Source organism: Suncus etruscus, chromosome 1, assembly GCF_024139225.1.
Source record: "Suncus etruscus isolate mSunEtr1 chromosome 1, mSunEtr1.pri.cur, whole genome shotgun sequence".
Lineage (NCBI taxonomy): Eukaryota > Metazoa > Chordata > Mammalia > Eulipotyphla > Soricidae > Suncus > Suncus etruscus.
The window spans coordinates 194,843,329-194,868,209 of record NC_064848.1 but is presented as its reverse complement, the minus strand read 5'-3'; the positions used below and the strand labels follow the sequence as shown (position 1 = coordinate 194,868,209).

The 24,881-nt window shown below is 42.6% G+C and overlaps 1 protein-coding gene and 1 non-coding gene across 3 annotated transcripts in view; one reads left to right on the top strand and one right to left on the bottom strand.

Moving 5' to 3' along the window:
- The window catches only part of MAP3K3 (mitogen-activated protein kinase kinase kinase 3), an 80,200-nt gene extending 56,767 nt beyond the window's left edge, over nucleotides 1-23,433 (bottom strand). Inside the window, exons 1-3 of one of the 2 annotated variants that reach the window (XM_049779246.1) lie at nucleotides 23,320-23,433; nucleotides 21,749-21,841; nucleotides 6,860-6,900 (exon numbers count right to left, since the gene is read on the bottom strand). In XM_049779246.1, the coding sequence (XP_049635203.1) occupies nucleotides 6,860-6,900; nucleotides 21,749-21,841; nucleotides 23,320-23,412 (227 nt within the window). In that variant the 5' untranslated portion in view covers nucleotides 23,413-23,433. The remainder of the gene's footprint in view (nucleotides 1-6,859; nucleotides 6,901-21,748; nucleotides 21,842-23,319) is intronic. The other variant, XM_049779237.1, reaches the window with a different exon arrangement.
- LOC126027842 (U6 spliceosomal RNA) lies at nucleotides 18,745-18,848 on the top strand. The gene has a single exon (XR_007502337.1). It is a non-coding gene; the product is annotated as a U6 spliceosomal RNA (small nuclear RNA).
- Nucleotides 23,434-24,881: the final 1,448 nt, after the last annotated feature.

Sequence of the window (24,881 nt, the reverse complement as noted above, 5' to 3'; positions counted from 1 at the left end):
CATACAAATCCTAAAATCTCAGAAAGATAAATTCTCTAAAACCATCATGACTACCCATCATCCATCACTACCGTTCTTTTTCTTATTTGAGTTTTTCCTATATTTGTTTGTTCACCATATCTGGTGATGATTGGAGATCACTGGTGTGTCAGGAATCAAACCCAGATCAGCCACATGCATGACAAATGCCCTTCTTTATGGAATATCTCTCTGGCACCAATTTCTTAGTTTGTTTTATCTGGGGGCCACATCCAGCAGTGCTCAGGGGTTCTCCTGGCTCTTCACTCAGGAATCACTCCTGGTGTGCTTGGGGACCATATGAAATGACAAGAAATGGATCCAAGTCAGTCACATGCAAGGCAAATACCCTATCCACTGTACTACTGCTCTAGCCCAGTATCACCATTAATTTTTTTGTTTGTTTTTTGTTTTGGGGTCACACCCGGCAGCACTCAGGGGTTACTCCTGGCTCTACACTCAAGAAATCACTCCTGGCAAGCTTGGGGAACCATATGGGATGCCGGCATTGGAACCAGGTTCCATCCTGAATTGGCTGTGTGCAAGGCAAATGCCCTACCGCTGTGCTATCTCTCTGGCCCCACCTTTAATTTTTGGAAATTATAGTGCCAAATAATTGTTCTATTACCACAAGAAAATCTATCCATTTTGTAATTCTTACATTTCCTCTCAAATCAAATGTCCCCAGCAGTAGTTCAAGAAATGTGTGTGTGCACTTTCTAGAGACTTTTGAGACAATGGCTTTTAATTAATGCTATTTTGTTTATTTTGGAGTCACACGTAGCAATGCCCAGAAGCCACAGCTTGTAGTGAGCATGAAGACCGTGTGGTACCAGGGTTCAAATCAGGGTCACGGCTGGAATCACAATATTAGGCAAGTGCCTTAACCTTTTTGAACTATCTCTCCACTCCCATTAACTTTGTTTTAAAATAATTTTAATTGGGGCCGGAGAGATAGCATGGAGGTAAGGATAGTGGTTTGAATCCCAGCATCCCATATGGTCCCCTGAGCCTGCCAGGAGTGATTTCTGAGCATGGAGCCAGGAGTAACCCCTGAGCGCTGCTGGGTGTGACCCAAAAACCAAAATAATAATAATAATAATGATAATAATAATAATAATAATAATAATAATAATAATAATAACAACAACAACAATTTTAATTGTATTTACTTTATTTAAATAGGATCCACCCCTGTAATATTGAGGCCCAAGGCCTAGCTCACTCCAAGTGATAACTGCCTGGCAGTCTGAGTCTAACAGTTCATTGCTCTCAGATATGATAGTGTTCAAGGGCTAAGAGGGCTACAATTAATAGTGCTTGGGGCCAGGGTGGAGGCCATGTCATGCCAGGGACTTTACTCGGGCCTTGCATATGCTAGGTATGTGCTCAAATTTACCCTACCACTTGAACTACTTTCCCAGTCCTTAATTTTCTCCCTTCCCTTGATTCACTGACCAGGGGTGGCACACTTGATTATAGTACTCACATACTACTGCTTCCAGCAGTATTCAGGGTAACAGAAGTGCTACGGAGCCAACCCAGGCCTCTAGCATGGCTACTAGCCCTGTAGGTTTTTTATTTTGCTGAGAGGATGAACTTGGCACATTGCAGAGGCTATGCCAAGGGGTAGAACTCAAGGCCTCCAGTCTGCAAGGTGTGTGTTCTATTAATAGAAAAACATACAATCTTTTCTCATAAGGAACTGGACAAAAATACAAAAGGGGCATTAAAAAAAAAAGGGAGGGCCAGAGCCGTAAAGCGTCTTCTTTGCATGTGCTAGCCTAGGACGAACTGCGGTTCCATCCCTCAGCATCCCATATGATCCCCCAAGCCAGAAGTGATTTCTTTTTCTTTCTTTTATTTATTTTTTGTTTTGTTTTTTGGGTCACACCCGGAAGCACTCAGAGGTTACTCCTGATTTTATGCTCAAAAATCACTCCTGGCAGGCTCAGAAGACCATATGAGATGCCGGGATTTGAACCACCAGCCTTCTGCATGCAAGGCAAATGCCTTACCTCCATGCTATCTCTCCGGCCCTCCAGGAGTGATTTCTGAGAGAATAGCCAGGGGTAACCCCTGAATGTCACCTGGTGTGCCCCCCAAAAAGAATTAATAATAAAGGGAAAGAAAAACCCAGAAAAATCACTCAGATGTACCTAACACAAAAATGGAACAGGGTCAATGTCAGAAAAACATTCTTCTGCATTTGACCTGACTGACAATGACACATCCATAACTCCCAAAGAATTTTAAATTTCTGGTCAAAACAGGACTTCCACATTTGGTAAGATGCAAGGAGTCACCATCACGCTAAATAGCAGGCATTTTTAGGCAATCACATCAAAGAGGTGTCTAATACAGGACCATGATGACCCTTCCCACCAGCGTCTAGACATGCAGGCCTGCAAAGAGATCCTTATCTACAGCCTTCCTCTTCTGCCATCCTGTGGCTGAGAGTCTGTTCTCTGCACTTCCAAAGCAAAAAGTAAGCCAGCCCATCAGAATGGATAGCTGACACAGACTAATAAAAAAGTTGCGACTCGGGCCCGGAGAGGTAACACAGCGGTGTTTGCCTTGAAAGCAGCCAATCCAGGACCAAAGGTGGTTGGTTCGAATCCCGGTGTCCCATATGGTCCCCCGTGCCTGCCAGGAGCTGTTTCTGAGCAGACAGCCAGGAGTAACCCCTGAGCACCGCCGGGTGTGACCCCCAAAAAAAAAAAATTAAAAAAAAAAAAAGTTGCGACTCTTTCATCTCTTCTGAAAAGTTTCATTCTACAAGGGCCTACATTTAGATTCTATAACATACAAAGTAAAAAAAAAAAGTCCACAAAATCCCAAAACAGGAAATGCATGAGAGCAGAGTTGTCTGGGAGGAGCAACTTCAAGTTAGATTCCTTGCTCCAACTTTAAAAAATCTTCAATTCCACACACAGTACACAAATACTGAGATGCCGCAGCTCCTAAAAACAACTCCATAAAAAGAGAATGCAGTTTTCAAAACCCGTGATACCGACACTCTGCTACTTGGGGCTTCAAAAGGCCATTCCTGCCTAACCACCTTAAATATTTGTGGTTTCAATCTGGCAGCTTCTCTGAAACTAAACACATACAGTTTCTCAATGTAAGTCCACTCACTGTAACTGCATACCACTTTAGAAACAGGAATTCAGGAGAGCGTAACTGCATAATTAGGCTCTAGCACAATTGAGCTTTTGATTTCATATCTACTTCTGAAAACTCTATTTCTCTGAGTTTGGCTATCCCTCCAAAACCCAGTCCTGTTAGAGGTGTGAAAAGCAGCAATAATGAAGTGACAATTTAACTTCCTTGCTACTGGCAGTTCAAAAGTTGAGTAACTGGAGAAAGAACTTAGAAAGCCTTCCTCTCTAAAGGCCTTAAACAGCCCTAGAACTCACAAAGCAGCAGCAGACCACACTTTGGGGAATGTTTGCACCTAGCACATTCTGATAACTTGCATGCTTGTGAGCATATTTTTTTTGAAAAAGAGAACAAGGGGGGGCCGGAGAGATAGCATGGAGGTAAGGCGTTTGCCTTTCATGCAGGTCATTGGTTTGAATCCCAGCATCCTATATGGTCCCCTGAGCCTGCCAGGAACGATTTCTGAGCATAGAGCCAGGAATAACCTCTGAGCACTGCCAGTGTGACCCAAAAACCAAAAAAAAAGAAAAAAGAAAAAAGAAAGAGAGAACAAGGGGCTGGAGGGATATAGCACAGCAGGTAGGTCATTTACCTTGCATACAGCTGAACGTGTTCGATCCCCAACATCCTATATGGTCCCCAGAGCACCATCAGGAATAACCCCTGAACACAGAGCCAGGAGTAAACTGAGTGATGCTGGGTATAGCAAAAAAAGTTTTAAAAAAGAGCATATTAGATATCCTCTAAATCTAATTTCAGGAGACTAAAAGATACATGGACCAGAGATCTAACAGTGAAAAATTATTTTAAAGGGGACCAGAGTGATAGTACAGTGGGTAGAACAATTGCTGACCTGGGGTCCATCCCTGGAATTCCATATGGTACCTGAGCCTGCCAGGATTAGATCCTGAATGCAGTGCCAAGAGTAACCCCTGAGCATTATTGTGTATCCCAAAAATAAACAGAAAATTATTTAAAGGAACTAAACTCTTACGGTGAACCATGTAGAAGAGTGGTTTGTTCTCTCTTTATTCAAATATACAAAGCAGGAGAGCAGGATGGAAAGATAAGGAAGTATAACAAAGCTGAGTATATGCTTTGCATGTAGAAGTGCTTGGGTTCAAACTCTGAACTCTGTCAGAAGCAATTCCTAGCATTTCTCTGAGAGAAGTCCCTGAACAACACCATGCAAGACCCCATACAAAAAATAAAACAAGCAAAAACCCAAATACTCAAAGCAAAGAAAAAGTATGAGGTAGGAGTGATGGTGATATCTTTAGGAGAGAAAAAGAGGAACATGATATTGAAAGGTACACTTAAGCACATACGTGCCATGCAAACGGTCCCAAATATCACAGGAACCAGAGTTCTGAATATTTTCTAAAAGTTTTTTTCTTTTTTTTTTTTTTTGGTTTTTGGGCCACACCTGGCGGTGCTCAGGGGTTACTCCTGGCTGTCTGTTCAGAAATAGCTCCTGGCAGGCACGGGGGACCATGTGGGACACCGGGATTCGAACCAACCACCTTAGGTCCTGGATCGGCTGCTTGCAAGGCAAACACCGCTGTACTATCTCTCCGGGCCCAAGTGTTTTTTTCTTAACATTAGAAATTAGGGGAAAAGGTCGAGTAATAGCATAGCTAGAGGGCTCTTGTCTTGCATTTGACTGACTCAGGTTCAATCCCGAGAACCACTAGGATGATTCCTGAGTGCAAAGACAGTAGCAATCCTGAGTAACATGTATGCCGCCCCCCATAAAAAAAAAAAGAAAAAAAAAAAGAAGGCCAGAGAGATAGCATGGAGGGAAGGCATTTGCCTTTCATGCCGAAGAAGGGTAATTCGAATCCCGGCATCCCATATGGTCCCCTGTGCCTGCCAGAGGTGATTTCTGAGCACAGAACCAGGAGTAGCCCTTGAGCGCTGCCGGGTGTGACCCAAAAACAAAAACAAAACAAAAAAAAAGAAATTAGGGGGGCTGGAGAGATAGCACAGCGGTAGGTAGGGTGTTTACTTTGCAAGCAGCCGACCCAGGACCAACGGTGGTTCGAATCCCGGCCTGAAATCTGAAATCCCATATGGTCCCCCGTGCCTGCCAGGAGCAATTTCTGAGCACAGAGCCAGGAGTAACCCCTGAGTACTGTGACCCAAAAACAAACAAACAAAAAAAAAAAATTAGGGGCTGAAGCGGTATTATAGGGGTTAAGGTGCTTGCCTTGCATACCAATGGTATCCCTATCACAGCTTAGTTCTTTAGTAAAGCCCAGGACAGCCTCTGAGCACTGTGAGGTATAGCCTCCAACCCAATGGTATTGAAAATTAAATGGCATTAGATTTTTCTCCACTGAGAAGCTTTATCTTGACTTCCTACAAATAAGTAGACAAAACTGCTAAAATATTAACAATGGTGAAAGGACTAAAAAGGTTTTATAGCATTATTTTAGTTTCATTTCCGTAACAAGATTCAGAAACCTTCTTTCTGTGTCTTCTAACCTGAAATCTGAAATACTTGATGCAGACTTCCATGACCTTGAAGACAATATAAAGAAACTTTCAGGCTAAAGCAAGAGTACAGAGGGTAAGGTGCTTGTCTTGCACGCAGCTGCCAAACTGAAGTTCAATCCCAGGCACCACATATGATCTCTGAGCCAGGAACAATCACCAATGTGTGTGGCCCAAAAAGGAAAGAAAAGAAAAAGAAAGAAACTTTCCTTTGTTTGTTTGTTTGGGCCACACACGGCGTTGCTCAGGGGTTACTCCTGGCTGTCTGCTCAGAAATAGCTCCTGGCAGGCACAGGGGACCATATGGGACACAGGGATTCAAACCAACCACCTTAGGTCCTGGATCGGCTGCTTGCAAGGCAAACACCGCTGTGCTATCTCTCCGGGCCCCAAGAAAGAAACTTTCTTTTTTTTTTTTTTTTTTTTTTTTTGGTTTTTGGGCCACACCTGGCATTGCTCAGGGGTTACTCCTGGCTGTCTGCTCAGAAATAGCGCCTGGCAGGCACAGGGGACCATATGGGACACCGGGATTGGAACCAACCACCTTTGGTCCTGGATCGGCTGCTTGCAAGGCAAACACCGCTGTGCTATCTCTCCCGGCCCACGAAAGAAACTTTCAATCTACCAACCTGATCTCTAAGATGAATGATGCCAGGACTATCCCACTAGGGAATAGAATGACTTCAAGTTACAAAAAAAATTCTGCTCTTTTCCAATGTTTACAGGTGGCAGAGAATCTGAAAGACTGAGTAATGCCAAAGTCCTGACAAGTTCCCTAGCAAAATGGCAGAGCTCACAGTAGCAGAGTAAGAGCAAAGAGTAAAACATCAGCAGTTGAAATAGTTTGTTGTTGTTGTTTGTTTACTTTTGGTTTGGTGGGAATACCCTGCAGAGAGAACTCAGAGCTTACTTCTGGCTCTGTGCTCAGAGCTCACTCCGTGTAGGGCTTGAGGGACCGTATGTGGTTTTAGGGACCAAAGCCTGCTAGGATGGATGCAATGCAAGCATCCTACCCACTGTACTAATGTGGTAGCCCTGAAACAAAGCTCATTTGACAATCAAAATCAAGAGCAAAACATTCCTCTTTATGCCCAGTGAAGCCCATTACCCAGTGAGTGACCCTATGAGTTAACTTCAGGGAAACGCTTCCACAAGGTCAATGCTTTCTGAGAAGCTGACTTACCGCCTTTCCCCATTGTGCTCAAACTTGATTCTGACGTCATTCTGCCAAAGGAATGATAGAGAGGTTAGTGGGTTCTCTGGTATGTTTTATACCTGCCATTCCCGAGTCCGTCCCAGGTCAGCCACATGCAAGACAAATGTCCTACCGCTGTGCTATTGCTCTAGCCCCTGGAGTCTCAGGGCAACAAAACTCTTGGAACAAATCCCTAGTTGCTCTGCTCTGACAAATCATATGACCCCGGAGCCAGAGAGATAGCATGTTAGGGTGTTTGCTTTGCATGCAGAAGGATGGTGATTTGAATCCTGGCATCCCACAAGGTCCCCCATGCCTGCCAGGAGCGATTTCTGAGTGTAGAGTCAGGAGTAACCCCTGAGCACTGCTGAGTGTGACCCCCCAAAAAATCATATGGCCCCTATTTTCATAACTGGTCTGAAATTTCTCCCATCACATCATCTCCTGGTCAAAACATCTTCCTTGGATGTGGCCAGAGTGGTGACACAGTGGTAGGGCATTTGCCTTGCATGCCACTGACCTAGGATGGACCGTGGTTCGATTCCCCAGCATCCCATTTGGTCCCCCAAGGTGAGCACAATAGCCAGGAGTAACCCTGAGCGTCACCGGGTGTGACCCAAAAATAAAAACAAAAAAACAAAAACAAATCTTCCTTGGGATAGATAGGCACCTCAAAGGGCTAAAGTACATTCTCTGCATGTAGGAGCCCCAGATTTGGTTCTAGGCACTGCATGGTGAGCACTGCTAAGAATAATCCACCCCAATCCTGCCCCAGCATTACCAGATGTGGCACAAAATGCAAGCAAACAAAAAAATACTTTTATTCTTAACTTATGTGACTGGGCAGAAAAATAAATCCTGGTACTGAAACTTAACAGCTATTTAATCATAAGCAAGTTATTTATCCTTTGTGAGTGTTAGTTTTTCCATCTGTTAAGTGAGCCTAAACATGCCTAACTTGCAGACAACAAGTGAAACAAGTTAAAGTAAGTTAAGTATCAACAGTAGACATACAATATATGGTTGCTTCTACTGTAACTGATTTTCATGGTACTGTCATTGTGAGGCTTGGGGCTAGTGACAGAGCTCAGCAATAAAGCTCTAATTGAACATGTGTGAGACCTAGATTTGATCACCAGCACTGAAAAACAAATAACTAAATAAAATGAGCCTGAACAAATTACCTTGTAAATATCCCCAGGTTTTATTTTTTTTATTTTTATTTGTTTTGGTTTTTGGACCATACCCGTTTGACGCTCAGGTGTCACTCCTGGCTATGCGCTCAGAAATCGCTCCTGGCTTTGGGGGGACCATATGGGACGCCGGGGGATTGAACCACGGTCCGTCCTACGCTAGCGCTTGCAAGGCAGGCATCTTACCTCTAGCGCCACCTCTCCGGCCCCATATCCCCAGTTTTATGCTAAATGACTATCATGAGTAATCAAAAAGCTCAAGAAGAATATGTATCACGTCTTATTTCTGTACCCCCATTAACAAGCAAAGGAAACTATGTAATATTTGTGCTCGATAATATTTGTTAATGAATCGTGTTCTTGAAGAGCTAAGCTGAATATAAATACCAAAAATAAGTAGGTAAAATATTAGAAAACAAAACAAAGAGGAAGAAATCCTGTAGAAAGCAAACAAAATAAGTGAGTCTAAAATGACTGGAAAGGGGGATAGACAGTACAGAAATAAATAATACATAGTGAAAAAGAAAATGAGATTGCTAGAAAAGTTCAGAGTCAGTGAATGAAAGCTACATCCTCTGACAGTGCTTGTATGATTCATATGTGGTGCTTGGGGTTGAACATAGGTTGGCTACAAGACAAGAGCCTAATCCACTGTACTATCTCTCTGATCCCTAAACTGGAAAAATTTTACTGAAAAAAATTTTAAACCCTTATATATTAACATAAATACTTTTTAATTTTTTGGCTTTTGGGCTACATCCAGCAGTGTTCAGAGCATATTCCTGGAGGTGCTCAGGAGACCACATATGTGGTGTGGAGGACCAAATAAAGGTCAAACACAAAACAAGTGCCTTAACCTCTGTACTACCTTTCAAACTCATATAATTATATTTTTATTGAAATATTGGCATTTAATTTTATCATGGAGAAAAAAATCTCTTTAATATGTGGTTTAATCAGAGACAGCTGGATTCTTTCTGCTTTCAATCTGTTGTCATACACATACATGTAGCTTTGGGAAACTTCATTGTATATTCTTTAAGAAATTAGGATGAAAATGGCAATTATTATCTAATATTATTATATAAATAGTTTTGACCTCATGGAGCCTCAGAATTTTTGGGATCCCTAGGCCATACTTTGAGAATTACTGAAATCATATACAAAAGTAGGGACTGGAGAGATAGCTCAATGGTTAAGTACTTGCTTTACATGTAGGAAGTCTAGGTTCACGTCCCAGAAATGCATGGTCTCCCAAAATCACTGGGAGTTATTCCAAGCACAAATCTGGAAGCAGCCACCTCCACTGCTCCAAGAAAGAAAATAAAGAAAAAGGAAGGGAGGAGGGAGGAAGGAAGGAAGGGAGGGAGAGAGGGAGGGAGAAAGGGAAGGAAGGAGGGAAGAAAGGAAGGAAGGAAGGAAGGAAGGAAGGAAGGAAGGAAGGAAGGAAGGAAGGAAGGAAGGAAGGAAGGAAGGAAGGAAGGAAGGAGGAAGGGAGGGAGGGAGGGAGGGAGGGAGGGAGGGAGAAAAGAGAGGAAGGAAAAAAGAAGGAAGGAAGGAGGGAGGAAGGGAAGGAGGGAGGGAAGGAAGGAAAAAAGAAGGAAGGAAGGAGGGAGGGAGGGAAGGAAGGAAGGAAGGAAGGAAGGAAGGAAGGAAGGAAGGAAGGAAGGAAGGAAGGAAGGAAGGAAGGAAGGAAGGAAGGAAGGAAGGAAAGGAAGGAAAGGAAGGAAGGAGGGAGGGAAGGAAGGAGGGAAGGAGGGAAGGAAAGAAAAGAAAGGAAGGAAGAAAGGAAGGAAGGAGGGGAGAAAGGAAGGAAGAGAAGGAAGGAAGTAGGGAAGAAAGAAAGGAGGGAAAGAAGGGAGGGAGAAAGGGAGGGAGGGAATGAGGGAAGGAAGGAAAAAAGTAGGGAGGGAGGGAGGGAGGGAGGGAGGGAAGGAAGGAAGGAAGGAAGGAAGGAAGGAAGGAAGGAAGGAAGGAAGGAAGGAAGGAAGGAAGGAAGGAAGGAAGGAAGGAAGGAAGGAAAGAAAAAAATATGTCATGGCTGTTATTTTTCTGTTTTGTTTTTGGGTCACAACCCAGCAGTGCTCAAGGTTACTCCTGGTTCTGCACTCAGGAATCACTCCTGGCAGTGCTCAAGGAATCATATGGGACACAAGAGATCAAACTCAAATGAGTGGCATGCAAGGCAAGTACCCTACCTACTGTACTATCTTTCTGTTCCCCTAACTCATTATTTTAAAAACAAAAATAATTAGGTCAGATGTTAAACAGAAGAAATAAATGATCCACTAAAGATAAGGCCTTTAATGTAAAAACTCTTCAATAATGCAGCATTTCTTTTTGTTTTGTTTTGTGGTAATACCCAGTGGCGCTCAGGGGTTACTCCTGGCTCTGTGCTCAGAAATCACTCCTGGCAGGCACGGGGGAACCATATGAAATGCCGGGATTCAAGCCACTGTCCACCTTGGATTGACTGTGTGCAAAGCAAATGCCCTACTGCTGTGCTATCTCTCCGGCCCCAATAATGCAGCATTTCCAAGTTTATATGTAACATGTGGATCACTTTATACGTTAATATATGAAGCTAGAGTGATATTACAGAGAGTAGGGTACTTGCCTTGCATGTGACTGACCTGAGTTCTATCCCTGGCTACCCATAAGCTATCTGGAGTACCACCAAGTAATTCTTGAGCATAGAGCCAGAAGTTAGCCCTGAGCACTGCCGAGTATGGGCCCCAAACAAACAAAATGTATGATTGCAGGTCCAGAGAGATAGTTCAAAGAAGTGGTGTGCACATGTGAAAGATGCATATCCAAGCATGGAAAGATCCCCTGAGCAATGCCATCCTGAATGCCATCAGACCCCGGTCACCGAGCTGAATATCCCAAAGCAACCTTCCCAAGTCCCCAGCACTGCTGGAAGAGCCCCTGCAAATATGGCAATGTCAAATATAGTAAATAGATATCTACCATACATGAAGTCTTGTACTAAGCATATTACTAATCCTCACAATAGGTACTATAACTCTAGTTTATAAAACTAGAGTTTTATTTATTTTTTGTTATTTTTTTGTTTTGTTTCATTTTGTTTTGGTTTTTGGTTTTTGGGTCACACCCAGCAGCACTCAGGGGTTACTCCTGGCTCCACGCTCAGAAATCGCTCCTGGCAGGCTCAGGGGACCATATGGGATACGGGGATTCGAATCAATGACCTTCTGCATTAAAGGCAAATGCCTTACCTCCATGCCAACTCTCTGGCCCCAAAACCAGAGTTTTATTCACATCCAGCATTGCTAAGGGTTCTATCCCTGGCATCAGATGGTCCCAGGATCATGCCCAGAACATAGAGACAGAGGTAGTCAGCACCACTGGATGTGCACCCCACTACCTCAAAATCAAAATGTAGCAATAGCCCTGAATGTTACAGGGAGGGCCTTTGCCTTGCATGTTGCTGATCCAGGTTTAATCCACAGCATGCCATAAGGTACTCTAAGGTCTGCTAGAATGACTCCTGTGCAGAGAACCAGGAATAAACTCAGAGCACCACCAGGCATGATTTAAACCACACCCCCTCCAAAAAAAAAAGTGAATGTAATTCAGGGCCAGAAATATAGTACAGGAGGAAAGACACTTGCCTTGCACATGGCCACAATGGCTGCAACCCCAGTTTGAACCCCCAAGCACCACATGTGGTCCCCTGAGCACTGTCTGGGGGAGGATCACTCCTGAGCACAGAATCAGAAATAACTTCTGATCACCACTGGGTCTGAACCAAAGGAAAAAAGGTAGAGAAAAAAGGCTAGAGAAACAGTTCAATGCAATCAGCACATGCTTTTCGTGAAAGTGGCCTGATTCAGGCCCCAGCAATGTGTTGTCCCCCAGCCCTAATGAGAGTGACCTCTAAGCACCTAGCCAGAAATAGCTCCTGAGAACTACTGGATGTGGCCGCCAAACAAACAAAAATAGGAGTGTTGCAGCCAAAGAGACAGCAGTGAAGGCATGTTTACATGTGACCAACCTGGATTTAACCCCCAGCACTACATATAGTCCCCTGAGCACAGCCAGGAGTATTTCCCTCAGTGCAGAGGCAGGAGTGAGCCCTGATCAGACAGGTTTGCCCCACACAAAAAAAGAGGAGGGATAAGACTAAGGATATAGCTTAAATGATAAAGAACATTACTAGCACCCTCTCTCCTCTCTCCTACCCTCTACCCAGCTACTCCAAGTGTGGGGTCCTTTTATTTTTTTGGTTTTTCGGGCCACACCCATTTGATGCTCAGGGGTTACTCCTGGCTAAGAGCTCAGAAATTGCCCCTGGCTTGGGGGGACCATATGGGACGCCAGGGGATCGAATCGCGGTCCTTCTTTGGCTAGCGCTTGCAAGGCAGACACCTTACCTCTAGCGCCACCTTGCCGGCCCCAAACAATGGGCAGTTAGTGACACCCCCCCCCTTTTTTTTTTTTTTTTGGTTTTTGGGTCACACCTGGCAGCGCCCAGGGGTTACTCCTGGCTCTATGCTCAGAAATAGCTCCTGGTAGGCACAAGGGACCATTTGGAATGCCAGGATTAGAACCACCGACCTTCTGCATGGAAGGCAAATGCCTTACCTCCATGCAATCTCTCTGCCCCCTCCTTTTTAAAAAAAAAAAAAAAAAAAAGTAGTCTTAGTCAAACTACCCTCAAATCCTAGCTCTGTGATATCAAACTTGTTACTTAACCTCTCTGTGACTCAGTTTCCCTATCTGTAAAGCAATAATAGTATCACTCCCTTTGTGGTCCACTCCAGATCACTCTTGGAGCTATCAAAAGAATTAAATGGGCTGAAGAGACAGGGCCAGGGGTAAGGCACTTTATTGGCACACAGTTGACCTAACTCTAATCCCTGATACTGCATATGGTCTTTAGCACCACCAGGTGTCACTCATTAGCACAGAGCCAGAAGGAACCCCTCAATACCACTAGGTGTGGCCCAACTCCCATCCAAAAGAATTAGGTAACAATATGAGAACAGTACCTTATATATTATGAATGTTCAATAAATAACAGAAAGATCCATTAACCTTTAGTCAAAACCCTGGGGGCATTCAAATGCAATTTTTGGCTTTAGCGAGGCCATGTACATAGTACATGTTCTATATTGAGTAACTTCTCATCAGAGTATTTTGGTATTGCTTAGCTCTTTTCAGGTTAAGACTTATGACTGGGAATAAAATTGAAGGGGTTTTGGCTTAATTTATTTGGGGTACGGGGATCACAGTGAGCAGAGTTTGGGTTACTCCTAGCTCTGCTCAGGAATGAACCCTTGCAGCGCCAGGGATAGGACTGGGGTTGGCTGTGTACAAGGCAAGTGGTCTAACCCCTATACTATATTTCTGGCCCCCAAAACTGGGTTTTGTACTCTTCCTTAGCAGCTACAAATTCCAGGCCAATGGAGTCACTTTAAATCAAACTCCCTTGGGGCCGAGTGGTGGCGCTGGAGGTAAGGTTCCTGCCTTGCCTGCGCTAGCCTAGGACGGACCGCGGTTCGATCCCCCGGCGTCCCATATGGTCCCCCAAGAAGCCAGGAGCAACTTCTGAGCGCATAGCCAGGAGTAACCCCTGAGCGTCACAGGGTGTGGCCCAAAAACCAAAAAAAAAAAAAAAAAAAAAAAAAATCAAACTCCCTTAAATGATGATGATGATTTATGGGATTTAAGAAAAATAAAAGACATTATTGTAATAATACCTAGAGACAACAGAGATGAGGGCTGGAAGGATCAGTCCACGATATGAAGCTTACCACAGAGTGTAATAACTACACTAACAAATATCATGACAATGGTAATGAGTGAGAGAAGTAAAATGCCTGTCTCAGATACAGGCAGAAGGGTTGGGGGAGGAAGGGGAGGCATTGTTGGTAGTAATGTTGCATTGGTGAAGGGAGGTGTTCTTTTTATGACTGAAACCCAACTACAAACATGTTTGTAATCATGGTGCTTATATAAAGATATTATTTAAAAAAAAAAAAATAGGAGAGAGAGCACAGTAGTAGGGCATTTGCCTTGCATATGGCTGACCCAGGACAGACCTGGGTTTGATTTCCAGTATCCCATATGGTCCCCTGAACCTGCAGGAGCAATTTCTGAGTGTAGAGCCAGAAGTAATCTCTAAGCACCGCCTAGTGTGACCCCTCCCAAGAAAAAAGAAAATAAATAAATAAATAAATAAATAAATAAATAAATAAATAAATATCCTTGGGGCGGAGCCTGGAGAGATAGCATAGCGGTGTTTGCCTTGCAAGCAGCCAATCCAGGACCTAAGGTGGTTGGTTCGAATCCTGGTGTCCCATATGGTCCCCCATGCCTGCCAGGAACTATTTCTGAGCAGACAGCAAGGAGTAACCCCTGAGTATCGCCGGGTGTGTCCCAAAAAAAAAAAAAAAAAAAAAAGATTCTTGGGGCCAAGCAAAATAAGTTCAATGGCATCCCAGGTTTGATGCCTTGTACCACATGTTCCCTGAAGCATGGCCACGATCAATCTTCCAAGCACCACATTTATGGTGCCCTGAGCACACCAGATGTGTCCAAAAAGAAAAACAATTAATTCAATAAAAAAAGATTCCTAAGAGTAGCATAGCGGGTAGAACTCTTGCCTTGCATGTGGCTGACGCGCAGGGTTACTCCTGGCTCTGTGCTCAAAAATTGCTCCTGGCAGGCTTGGGGGACCATATGGGATGCCAGAGATCAAACCCGGGTCCGATCCAGGTCAGCCACATGCATGGCAAATGGGCCCTACTGCTGTGCTATCACTCCGGCCCCCTTAATATTACTATTTCTAATTCTGGTATCACTTTTCTCTTGTCTATGTGGCTCAAACCTTTGGTTCTTCCTTTCCTTTCTTCACTGCCAGACAAGTTTCAATTTCACCTTCAAAGCCTGTAGGAATTTGCTTCCCATTCTCCTGTAAGTACTTTCACTGAGCCCCTTTCCTTAGCTTCAGGAATTCTACAACAGTCTTTGTACATCTTGGCTCCCGACTTGTAAAACATTCTAAAATTTTCTACAATTTCAATGACTATATGCCATTTATTTTTATTCCCCCGCCCCTGCTCTTTTGGTATGTTTTTGATGGAGCTTACGGTAGTGAATTCTCTGGTGGTATCTGGGGGACCATGTGGTGCTGGGGATCAATTCCTCGTAGGCTGCATGCAATGAGCTCCAGTCCTCTGAGCCACCCTCCCTACACCACTCCCTACCCATTTCCTGTAGGATTTTGATGCTTCCTCTTCCTGACCTGGAAAGCCAGCCTTCCACCTAACCTTTTACACATCCTTCAAAGCATAATTCAAGTGCCACCTCTTCGAGAAATGACTCCATAACGCCTTTGGCTCAAATTCAACTTTTACTTTCCTGGCCTTCTATATAGCACTCAACATCTGTACCACATATTTCGTAGATAATGGTAGCGTCATTTCTTTTTTACATGCATTTCCCAATTTCCAGTAAGAATGGATGATTCCTAGGGTACAGGAAATATAATGTATTTCTCCTGCATGTTTTAAGGAGCTAACACATAAATGGAGAGGTGTCACAAGAGAGAAAAACAGTTGTAGTACAAATATTCAAGGCCAGGCAGGTTCAAATCCTAAGCCAACCAAAGTCAAATTGGTAAAAAGAAACAGTGACAATCATTCCCAAAACAGAAACAGACAGTACAGAACTCTACGTTTGGAAAGCTGGATTTTGTAATTCAGTGACTATAAGAATAACCAATGACAGGGGCCGGAGTGACAGCATGGAGGTAAGGCATTTGCCTTGCATGCAGAAGGACGTTGGTTTGAATCCTGGCATGGTCCCCCAAGCCTGCCAGGAGCGATTTCTGAGCATAGAGCCAGGAGTAACCCCTGAGCGCTGCCGGGTGTGACCCAAAAACAAACAAAAAAAGCAAAAAAAAGAATAACCAATGACAATACATAACTGAATCAGTACCTTCTCAAAGTCTGAATTCAATAGCTAAATGTAACTTGAAAAAACGTTAATAATCTTTGAAAAATAAAAGTACCCAGAGGCCGGAGCAATAGCACAGTGGTAAGGCATTTGCCTTGCATGCAACCAACACAAGATGGATGGTGGTTTGAATCCTGACATCCCATATGGTCCCCCAAGCCTGCCAGGGGTGATTTCTGAGCACAGAGGCAGGAGTAACCCCTGAGCGCTGCCGGGTGTGACCCAAAAACCAAAAAATAAAATAAAATAAAATAAAATAAAATAAAATAAAATAAAATAAAAGTATTCAGGGGCTGGAGTGATAGCACAGAAGGGAGGGCATTTGCCTTTCATGCTGCCAACCCATGTTCGATTCCAGGCATCCCTGCGCATGCCAGGGGTAATTCCTGAGTGCAGAGCTAGGAGAAAGCTCTGAACACCTCTGAGTGTGAACCCAAAACATACCCCAAAAAATAAAGTATTCTTAAACAAAGTGTTTAAACTAAACTACCCGGGCAATGGCTCTAATTAGCTATTATTCCTCATGCACACTCATTCTCTTAGCTTCCCTCTTCCTGTATTTGTAATATATATATTTTTGTTTGTTGTTTGTTTTTGTCTTTGGTTTTTTATTTGTTTGTTTGGGGGCTACACCCAGCAGTGCTCAGGGGTTACTTTTAGTTCTGAATTCAGAAATCACTCCTGGTAGGTTTAGAGAACCATATAGGATGCCAGAAATCAAATCTGGTCAGCCGCATACAAACACTCCCTACTGTGCTGTAACTCCAGCCCCAATACTTTTGTTTATTTTTTTCCCCCTCCCCACTTTTGTTTATTTTTATCTTTGACAATGGAGTCCACATTTTGCCAAACATAGTTCTTTCTAAAATAAGAAGAAAAAGAAAAGGGCAATAAAAACAATTTTGTCGTTGTGACTTAAGAAAGTCCTTAAAGGGTTGGAGAGATAGCATAGTGGTAGGGCAGACGATTCAGGACGGAAGGTGGTTAGATTCCTGGCATCCCATATGGTCTCCTGTGCCTGCCAGAAGTGATTTCTAAGCTCAGAGTCAGGAGTAACCCTGAGTACTGCTGGATGTGACCCAAAAACCAAAAAAAAGAAAAAGAAAAAGAAAAAAGTCCTTAAAGATCAGAGGGGGAGAGATGACTCTAAAGTAACCTCATAAAACAGTAAAATTTCCTTACAACTTTCTTATAATCTTACCCAGACTTGTGTTTGTTGTAAGTTTTATTTTCAAACGAGAGCATATCTTATTGATAACTCTTAAAAAGGAAAATACTTTAGAACCAGGTTTATTACAGTAACAGTAAAAGTCAGTCTGTTCATTTGCTTGTGAAAAGCTCCTACAATTCCTCTGTAGAGCTGACCAGAGACTTGCCTTGCTTTTGGCCAGCTATTAAGAAAACATTTTTCCATTCTGAAGAACCTCTTAGAGAACATCTAAAGATTAAGATTTAGATGCTCAGATATGTTCAGGCTTCTACTACCATTTTATCAAATGAGTGAGAAATAGATTCCACAGAATAAAAACTGTTTCTTCTTTCATTGGGGTTTTCAGAAATTAGACTACTTCCATAATTTTGTAAAGGACTATGTAATAATAATTCCCAATTAAAAAAATAACATCAAGGCCAGAGCAATATTACAGTGTGTGTAGGGCACTTGAACTGCACAGTCAATCTGGGTTTGATCAACAGCAACCCATATGGTCCCCCAAGCCTGCTAGGAGTTATCCCTAATCCCAGACCCTGGAGTAAGCCCTGGGCACTTCCAAGGCAAATAAAATTTATAAAGCCTTATCACTTTCAGTTCCATGAAAATCTACATAGCTCTGGTTAGAATCTTTCACTAGGTTCATATCCACAATAGTATAATAGTAGATTGCTCTGTATTTGTACATTTTTGTTTTTACAATGCACAAGATGTTTTGTATCTAGTTCAGTTCTTATTTAGTCAAAGTACAACTTTCTTTTTTTGTTTGTTTGTTTCTGTTTTTGTTTTTGGGACACACCCGGTGTTGCTCAGGGGTTACTCCTGGCTGTCTGCTCAGAAATAGCTTCTGGCAGGCACGGGGGACCATATGGGACACCAGGATTCGAACCAACCACCTTTGGTCCTGGATTGGCTGCTTGCAAGGCAAACGCCACTGTGCTATCTCTCTGGGCCCCAAAATACAACTTTCAATAAAAAAGAAAATCATGGGGCTGAAGTGATAGTACACTGGGCAGGGAGTTTGTCTTGCACGCAGCCAACTCGGGTTCAATCTTCAGCATCCTATATGGTCCCCTGAGCCTCCCAGGTGTGATTTCTGAGTGCAGAGCCAACAGTAACCCCTGAGCGCTGCCACGTGTGTGTGGCCCAAAAACAAAAAAAAAAAAGGAGAAAATTTTAAGTGTTCATTAAAAAGGTGATCATTTAAATGTAATTTGAACCACAATTACACGTACTTGAGAATGGTCTTTATAATAGTTCTTTCAACTATTTTAAGAAGTAAACACAGGGGCCGGAGAGATAACATGGAGGTAAGGCAAATGTTTGCCTTGCAGTCAGAAGGACTGTGGTTCGAATCCCTGCATCCCATATGGTCCCCCTTGCCTGCCAGGAGCAATTTCTGAACCTAGAGCCAGGAGTGACCCCTGAGTGCTGGCGGGTGTGATCCAAAGACCAAAATAAATAAAAATAAATAAATAAAAACAGTGTTTGCTTTGACAGCACATATACTAAAATTGGAACAATACAGAGATTAGCATGGCCCCTGAGCAAGGATGACATGCAAATTCGTGAACTGTTCCATATTTAAAAAAATAGAAACAATGAGCATTACTATCTCTATATTTCAGATTTTAAAAAATGTGGCTTAGAAAGTTATTAGACATCTTGGTAAAATTACTTTGAACAGGCATTTGCAAATCTCGGTTTATTTCCTGGTTATACTCATTATCTTTATAAAGTACCTTGTGAACTTTTTGTTGTTGTTGTGTTGTTTTGTTTTGTTTTGTTTTTTGGGTCACACCCGCCATCGCTCAGGGTTACTTCTGGCTCTATGCTCAGAAATCACTCCTGGCAGGCTCAGGGGACCATATGGGATGCCGGGATTCGAACCGCCATCCTTCTGTATGCAAGGCAAACGCCTTACCTCCATGAGATCTCTCCACGGCCCACCTTGTGAACTTTTATTATACATAGGAATGTAGTTTCTGCTGTCAACTGTTGTTATTGAATAATCCTGAAAGTGATTCTGAGATAACTGATTACTAGCAACTCAAGGACTATGTTAACATACAATGGAGTTAGCGAATCAATTCAATGTTATTAATGCCTAATTGACCAGTTATCTTCACTATATTATGCTGCCAACTCCACAAAAAAATTAGCTTTATTGATAAAGCACAGAGTTGATAACAGCTAAAGGAATGCTGCATCAGGGCTTACAAAATTATTCAAAAGAAGCCCAGCCACACTTAAGATATGACATACATCTCAGATATTCAGCCAGCTCTAATGAAGCTGTAGGCTTCCAGGGATCTAATGTGCATTAAGGAGATACAAAGAACATAGATCTCTCCTCCTATAAAACAACTCATAACAGAGTTTTTCACTGCCCAAGAACTTTCACAGCAGCACAGAATGCTTAGCAGTTTTCAGAGCACTCCTTTTCAATGAGTTACCTAGCTTGTTTACTTAAGGAAGAGAATGCTGGAAATCCTGCCAAGTTGAGATATTAAGTTAGGTTTTCCAGTTCCAGGCCTTTGCCCCCAAACAATTCCATGAAACCCCAGCTCTTCTGGTTTTCCTTGAAATGTCAAGCTTGAGTACCATGAAACTGTGCCAGACTCAGTATGTGTGAGTTCTGCCTCGTGGACAGCACTGTCTTTCTCACGCTGAAGCACACTGCTTGTCTCTGCCCATACCACCCCTTCCCAAATAGCTTTTCCTCCTGGCTAAAAAATGAAATTCTAAAAATTGAAATTTTAGCCCAATTTGACATTTCTTTACCAATTTGGCATCTCCCAGTCATTTAAATTAGGTTCTGATTTTTTTTATTCCTGTTTTCTCTTTTTTTTTTTTTTTTTTGGTTTTTTTTTTGGGGGGGGGCCACACCCGGTGACGCTCAGGGGTTACTCCTGGCTATGCGCTCAGTAGTCACTCCTGGCTTGGGGGACCATATGGGACGCCAGGGGATCGAACCGCGGTCCGTCCTAGGCTAGCGCAGGCAAGGCAGGCACCTTACCTCCAGCGCCACCGCCCGGCCCCTATTCCTGTTTTCTCTTAAAAGTGGACTTTCTGAGAGGAAAAAAGAAAATGGACTTTCTGATGGAAAACTGGTAATGAATATGGGCTTACTCCTATCCCAAGCCCACTGAACAAAAACTAGAATAATAACAACAATAAATTCACTCTAAGTTACGAAATTCTACATGAACAAATTATTGTTTGATGATTCAGGTCAGGGTCTTTTCATTATACCAAGCTGTAAACATGGCTCCTCCCATATCTCTCCTGTCCCTTCACATCATCCTTTCTGGAAATTCAAGTGGGATTTTTCTCTTTACTTCTTTCTACTTTTAGGATTTGACTAGAGAATACTTCTGGATATGCATTTACTAGACACAGGAGTGGCCATTCTAAACCTTGACTTTATTAAGGGGAAAGCTGTCTTTTTTTTGTTTGTTTGTTTGTTTTGTTTTGTTTTGTTTTTGGGTCACACCCAGCAGCGCTCAGGGGTTACTCCTGGCTCTATGCTCAGAAATCGCTCCTGGCAGGCTCAGGGGACCATATGGGATGCCGGGATTCGAACCACCATCCTTCTCCTTCTGCATCTAAGGCAAATGCCTTACCGCTGTGATATCTCTCCAGCCCTGGGGAAAGCTGTCTTGCCTTTCTTGCCCTGTCAAATTCCTTGCCTTTTTCCTGGTATTAACATAAACCTCAATTTCTAAATGGTCTTGATAGTTCAACACATTCCACCAGATCTGCATACCCCCTAGAATAGATTCTGATATAGGATCCCCATTGATGAGCTTATCACAATGTGTAGACACTCACAGTGGAATGAATGTACCAACGAATCACTAAACATTTCCAACTAGGTAACAGCCCACACAAGAAATCTATAGTCCTTATATAATACTATATAAAGAATATATAAAACTGTGTTGTAAACAGCTTGTGATTATTTTAAGTTTAATCAAACTTTTGAGGGTTTTTTTTTTGTGGGAGAGGGAATCACACTAAGTGGTAGTCGGGGCTTATACCTGGCTCTGTGCTCAGGGATCACTCCTAGAATGGCTCAGGGAGCCATATAAGGTGTTGTCCTTAGGTCTGCATGTGCAAGGCAAGCACCCTACCCTTTCATTAGTACTATCTCTGCAGTCACTATTTTAAGTTAAAGTAAAATTAAACCAAAAATTTAGGTTCGTTATTTATTCAGTAGTTATCTTTGGTTAGTGGCTACTGACTAGACAGATACCATTCTCTCATCACAGGTTTATAGCACTGAGAGAGGCTATTTATAAAAAAAAAAGTACCGTTTCTGAGGAATTATGACTAGATGCACAGGACATAGGTAATGAGTAACCAGTGACCCCTACACTAAATCCACTAAAATGACATATCCAGGAAGTGAATGCCACATTCTTCCAGAACTAGTATCAGATTTAAAAGTACATTTTAACTTTAACAGGTAATTTGATTCCTTACCAAAAATTTCTTTTTCTCACTGGCCCCTGCACATGAGCTTGTTGTTACTGCTGGACTGTTCAGAAGGGCTGAGCTGCTGCTGTTGTGTTTTTTCTTAAAAAAATAGAAAATAAAAAATCTGAGGTTAATGGCATAAATCCTTCATGCAACAGAAAAGTGTTATAACATTCATCTAAATATAGGGCCCCTAAGACCCAGTAGTATTTGTTAAAATTACTATCTCATCAGAAGTCAATCCTTTCATAGCCTTCTGTCTTTATAACCACTGACTTTATTCCAATAATACAGCAGCAGGCACAGTAAAAGATAAGAGCATTTTTTTTTAAATCATCTCTTTTAGTTTCTAAGCAGAAGGATTCCTGAGAGATAATTCCCCTTGAAGAAATAATCATGGACCACTTCCTCCCTCTTCTTCCTAGTCTGGCTCCCTTTAAGGCCCTGAAACTTAAAAAGCCTCCCCTTTTCACCTACTGACTGATATCCACACTAATAGTCCAGTTAGGAAAAAAGATCAGCTGACCAGAGAGGCATTAGCAAGCACACTCCACATAGGAAGACAGGAAGGAAAGTGAGGTCATTAGGCTGTAGTCTGGGGGAGGGGATTCACTTCTGGTAAAGTGTTCCTGCCAAATGTAGCTCTGAATACAGATGAGTTACAGCAAAGGAGAGCCCACTGAATTAGAATAATGAATAAAAATAGTAGAAAAGTGAGGCTTATTCTATGGGTCTCTCAATTCTCTGTAAGGTAACCACAAAAATAAAGCAGCATTCTAAATTGTGTTATTTTACGAAACAAAAGAACTCAGGAGTCTTAGTTTTCCTCCAGGCAATAAATAATCTGGGAGGCTGTATATAGCATACCTCTAACAGAAAACTTCTAGGGCCTTATACTTTCTCTACAAACCAAAGTTACTTCTGAAGAACCAGTAGTCAAGGTACAGAAGAGGAGAGATGGGTTAGAATGAAGAGTATTGAAGGCAGAATGCTATTTCACACCAATTCTTCAGTCATTTGATATAGCAGATACCTACTGGAGAAGATAGCTCCCCATCATTCACTTTTCTGCCAACCAAAGCACCTCAGAACAGGAACTCGTTAACATTGGAGGTGAGAAGAAGGTTCTCAAGAGTAACAAGCTTAAATGTCAACAAAGGTTTCCTAAAGAAATGTGACTTTCAATAAAACTTATTTTCAACTACCTGTGTTAATAAAAGGAAACAAGTACGAACAGTAATAACAAAATCACTCATTGTTACCTTTAAACTATGTGAAATTTTATAAAATATCTCTTCCTATTTGTATTTTATACTAAAATTAATCACTCTTTCCTGAGGAATGAAAAACATTCTGAGTTAAGGATCATTAGATAGGACAAAACATGGACCAGTAAGAAACACAATGCTTTGGGTCTATAGTTGGTCACACATAATGGTTGACATATTTCATTCACCATTTAACAGGAAGGGGCCAACAGCATTTAAACCTAGTATTGGAATGTTGATGGCTTCTAAAATATTTACCATTTAAAAACCCATCCTTAACAAATTTAATTAAATTAGAGTTACACATACCTGCCTATTTGGGTGACCCGGATCTTTGTTCTTCATAGTCTCATATCCAGACCGAGCATGTCGGCTCATCCCAAGGGCCACCAAATCCTTCATGATCGAGTTTAATGCCTCCTGTTCATCTGTAATCAAAGAGAACATACTGATCAGCTAAGTATTTTTGTTTGTTTGTTTTGTTTTGGGGCACTCAGGGGTTACTCCTGGCTCTGTGCTCAGAAATCGCTCCTGGCAGGCACAGGGGACCACGGGACGCCGGGATTTGAAGCACCCTTGGTCCTGGGTGGGTTGCTTGCAAGGCAAACGCCCTACCGCTGTGCTATTTCTCCGGCCCTGATTAGCTAAGTATTTTTACAAATTATATAATGAATACTCAGGGCATTTTGCCCAGGTGACATGACAAATCCTTTAACTACATTAACGTACATAATCAAGGTTAATTATGTTAACTTGTTGAATCTGAACAAATTTCTTTATCTAGTTTTGTTTTGGGGGTCACATCCCATTCCTGACAGTGCCCAGAGAATGATATGGGGTGCCAGGGACTGAACCCCAGTCCAGGTTGGCATCATGCAAGGCAAGTACATTAGCCCCTTTCCCATCTCTCTAGTCCTAAATTACTTTCCCCATCCCCCTGTCCTAAATTATTTTAATTTTTTTGTTTGCTTGTTTTTAAACCATACCTGGTGATGCTCAGGGTTTACTCCTGACCCTGCACTCAGGAGTGATCTCCTGGCAGGCTTAGGATGCTGGGAATTGAACATGGGTCTCTCTCTGCATAGAAGGCAAGCTCCCTCCCCTACCTGCTGTACCATCTCTCCGGCATCTCCAGCCCTAAATACCAAAAATCTCTATAATCAGATCTCTGCCAGCAATATTTTCTGTTGCTCAAGGGGCAAGAGAGGTACTCAAACAGAGCAATTCTTCCATTGCCAGAGAAATTCAAACAGGAAAAAGAGATGAAAAGTTGGAGCAAAGAACAACATGGTACAGTGTAGTGTGGTACTGAATGAAAAGATGAATTCATGGAGCATTGATTAAGAGACAAGTCAATTCCAGATTTATTTTTAAATCACCATATGCAGGTGAACACATTTTTAAAAGGCATCAAACAAGGACCTCAGGTAGCTGCTCAAACAGAAGCTTTTTTACAAGCCTTGCCTTTGAATGCTTCCCTCCTAGCTCTTTTTTTTTTTTTTTTTTTTTTTTTTGTTTTTTTGGGCCACACCCATTTGACGCTCAGGGGTTACTCCTGGCTATGTGCTCAGAAATCGCCCCTGGCTTGGGGGGGGACCATATGGGACGCCGGGGGATCGAACCGCGGTCCTTCCTTGGCTAGCGCTTGCAAGGCAGACACCTTACCTCCAGCGCCACCTACCCGGCCCTCCCTCCTAGCTCTTTATGAGTTTATAGACCTTCTGCTTCCCACAGGGAAGTCAAGAGTTTGTTCAATTGTTTTGCTTTCCTAACAGGCCAAGCAATGCATTGTTGTCTCTCCCCCTTGCTGACATTACTTTTAATCCTCTTTTCTAGAAACAGCATGAAGCACTAGCATTCACATGTAATGA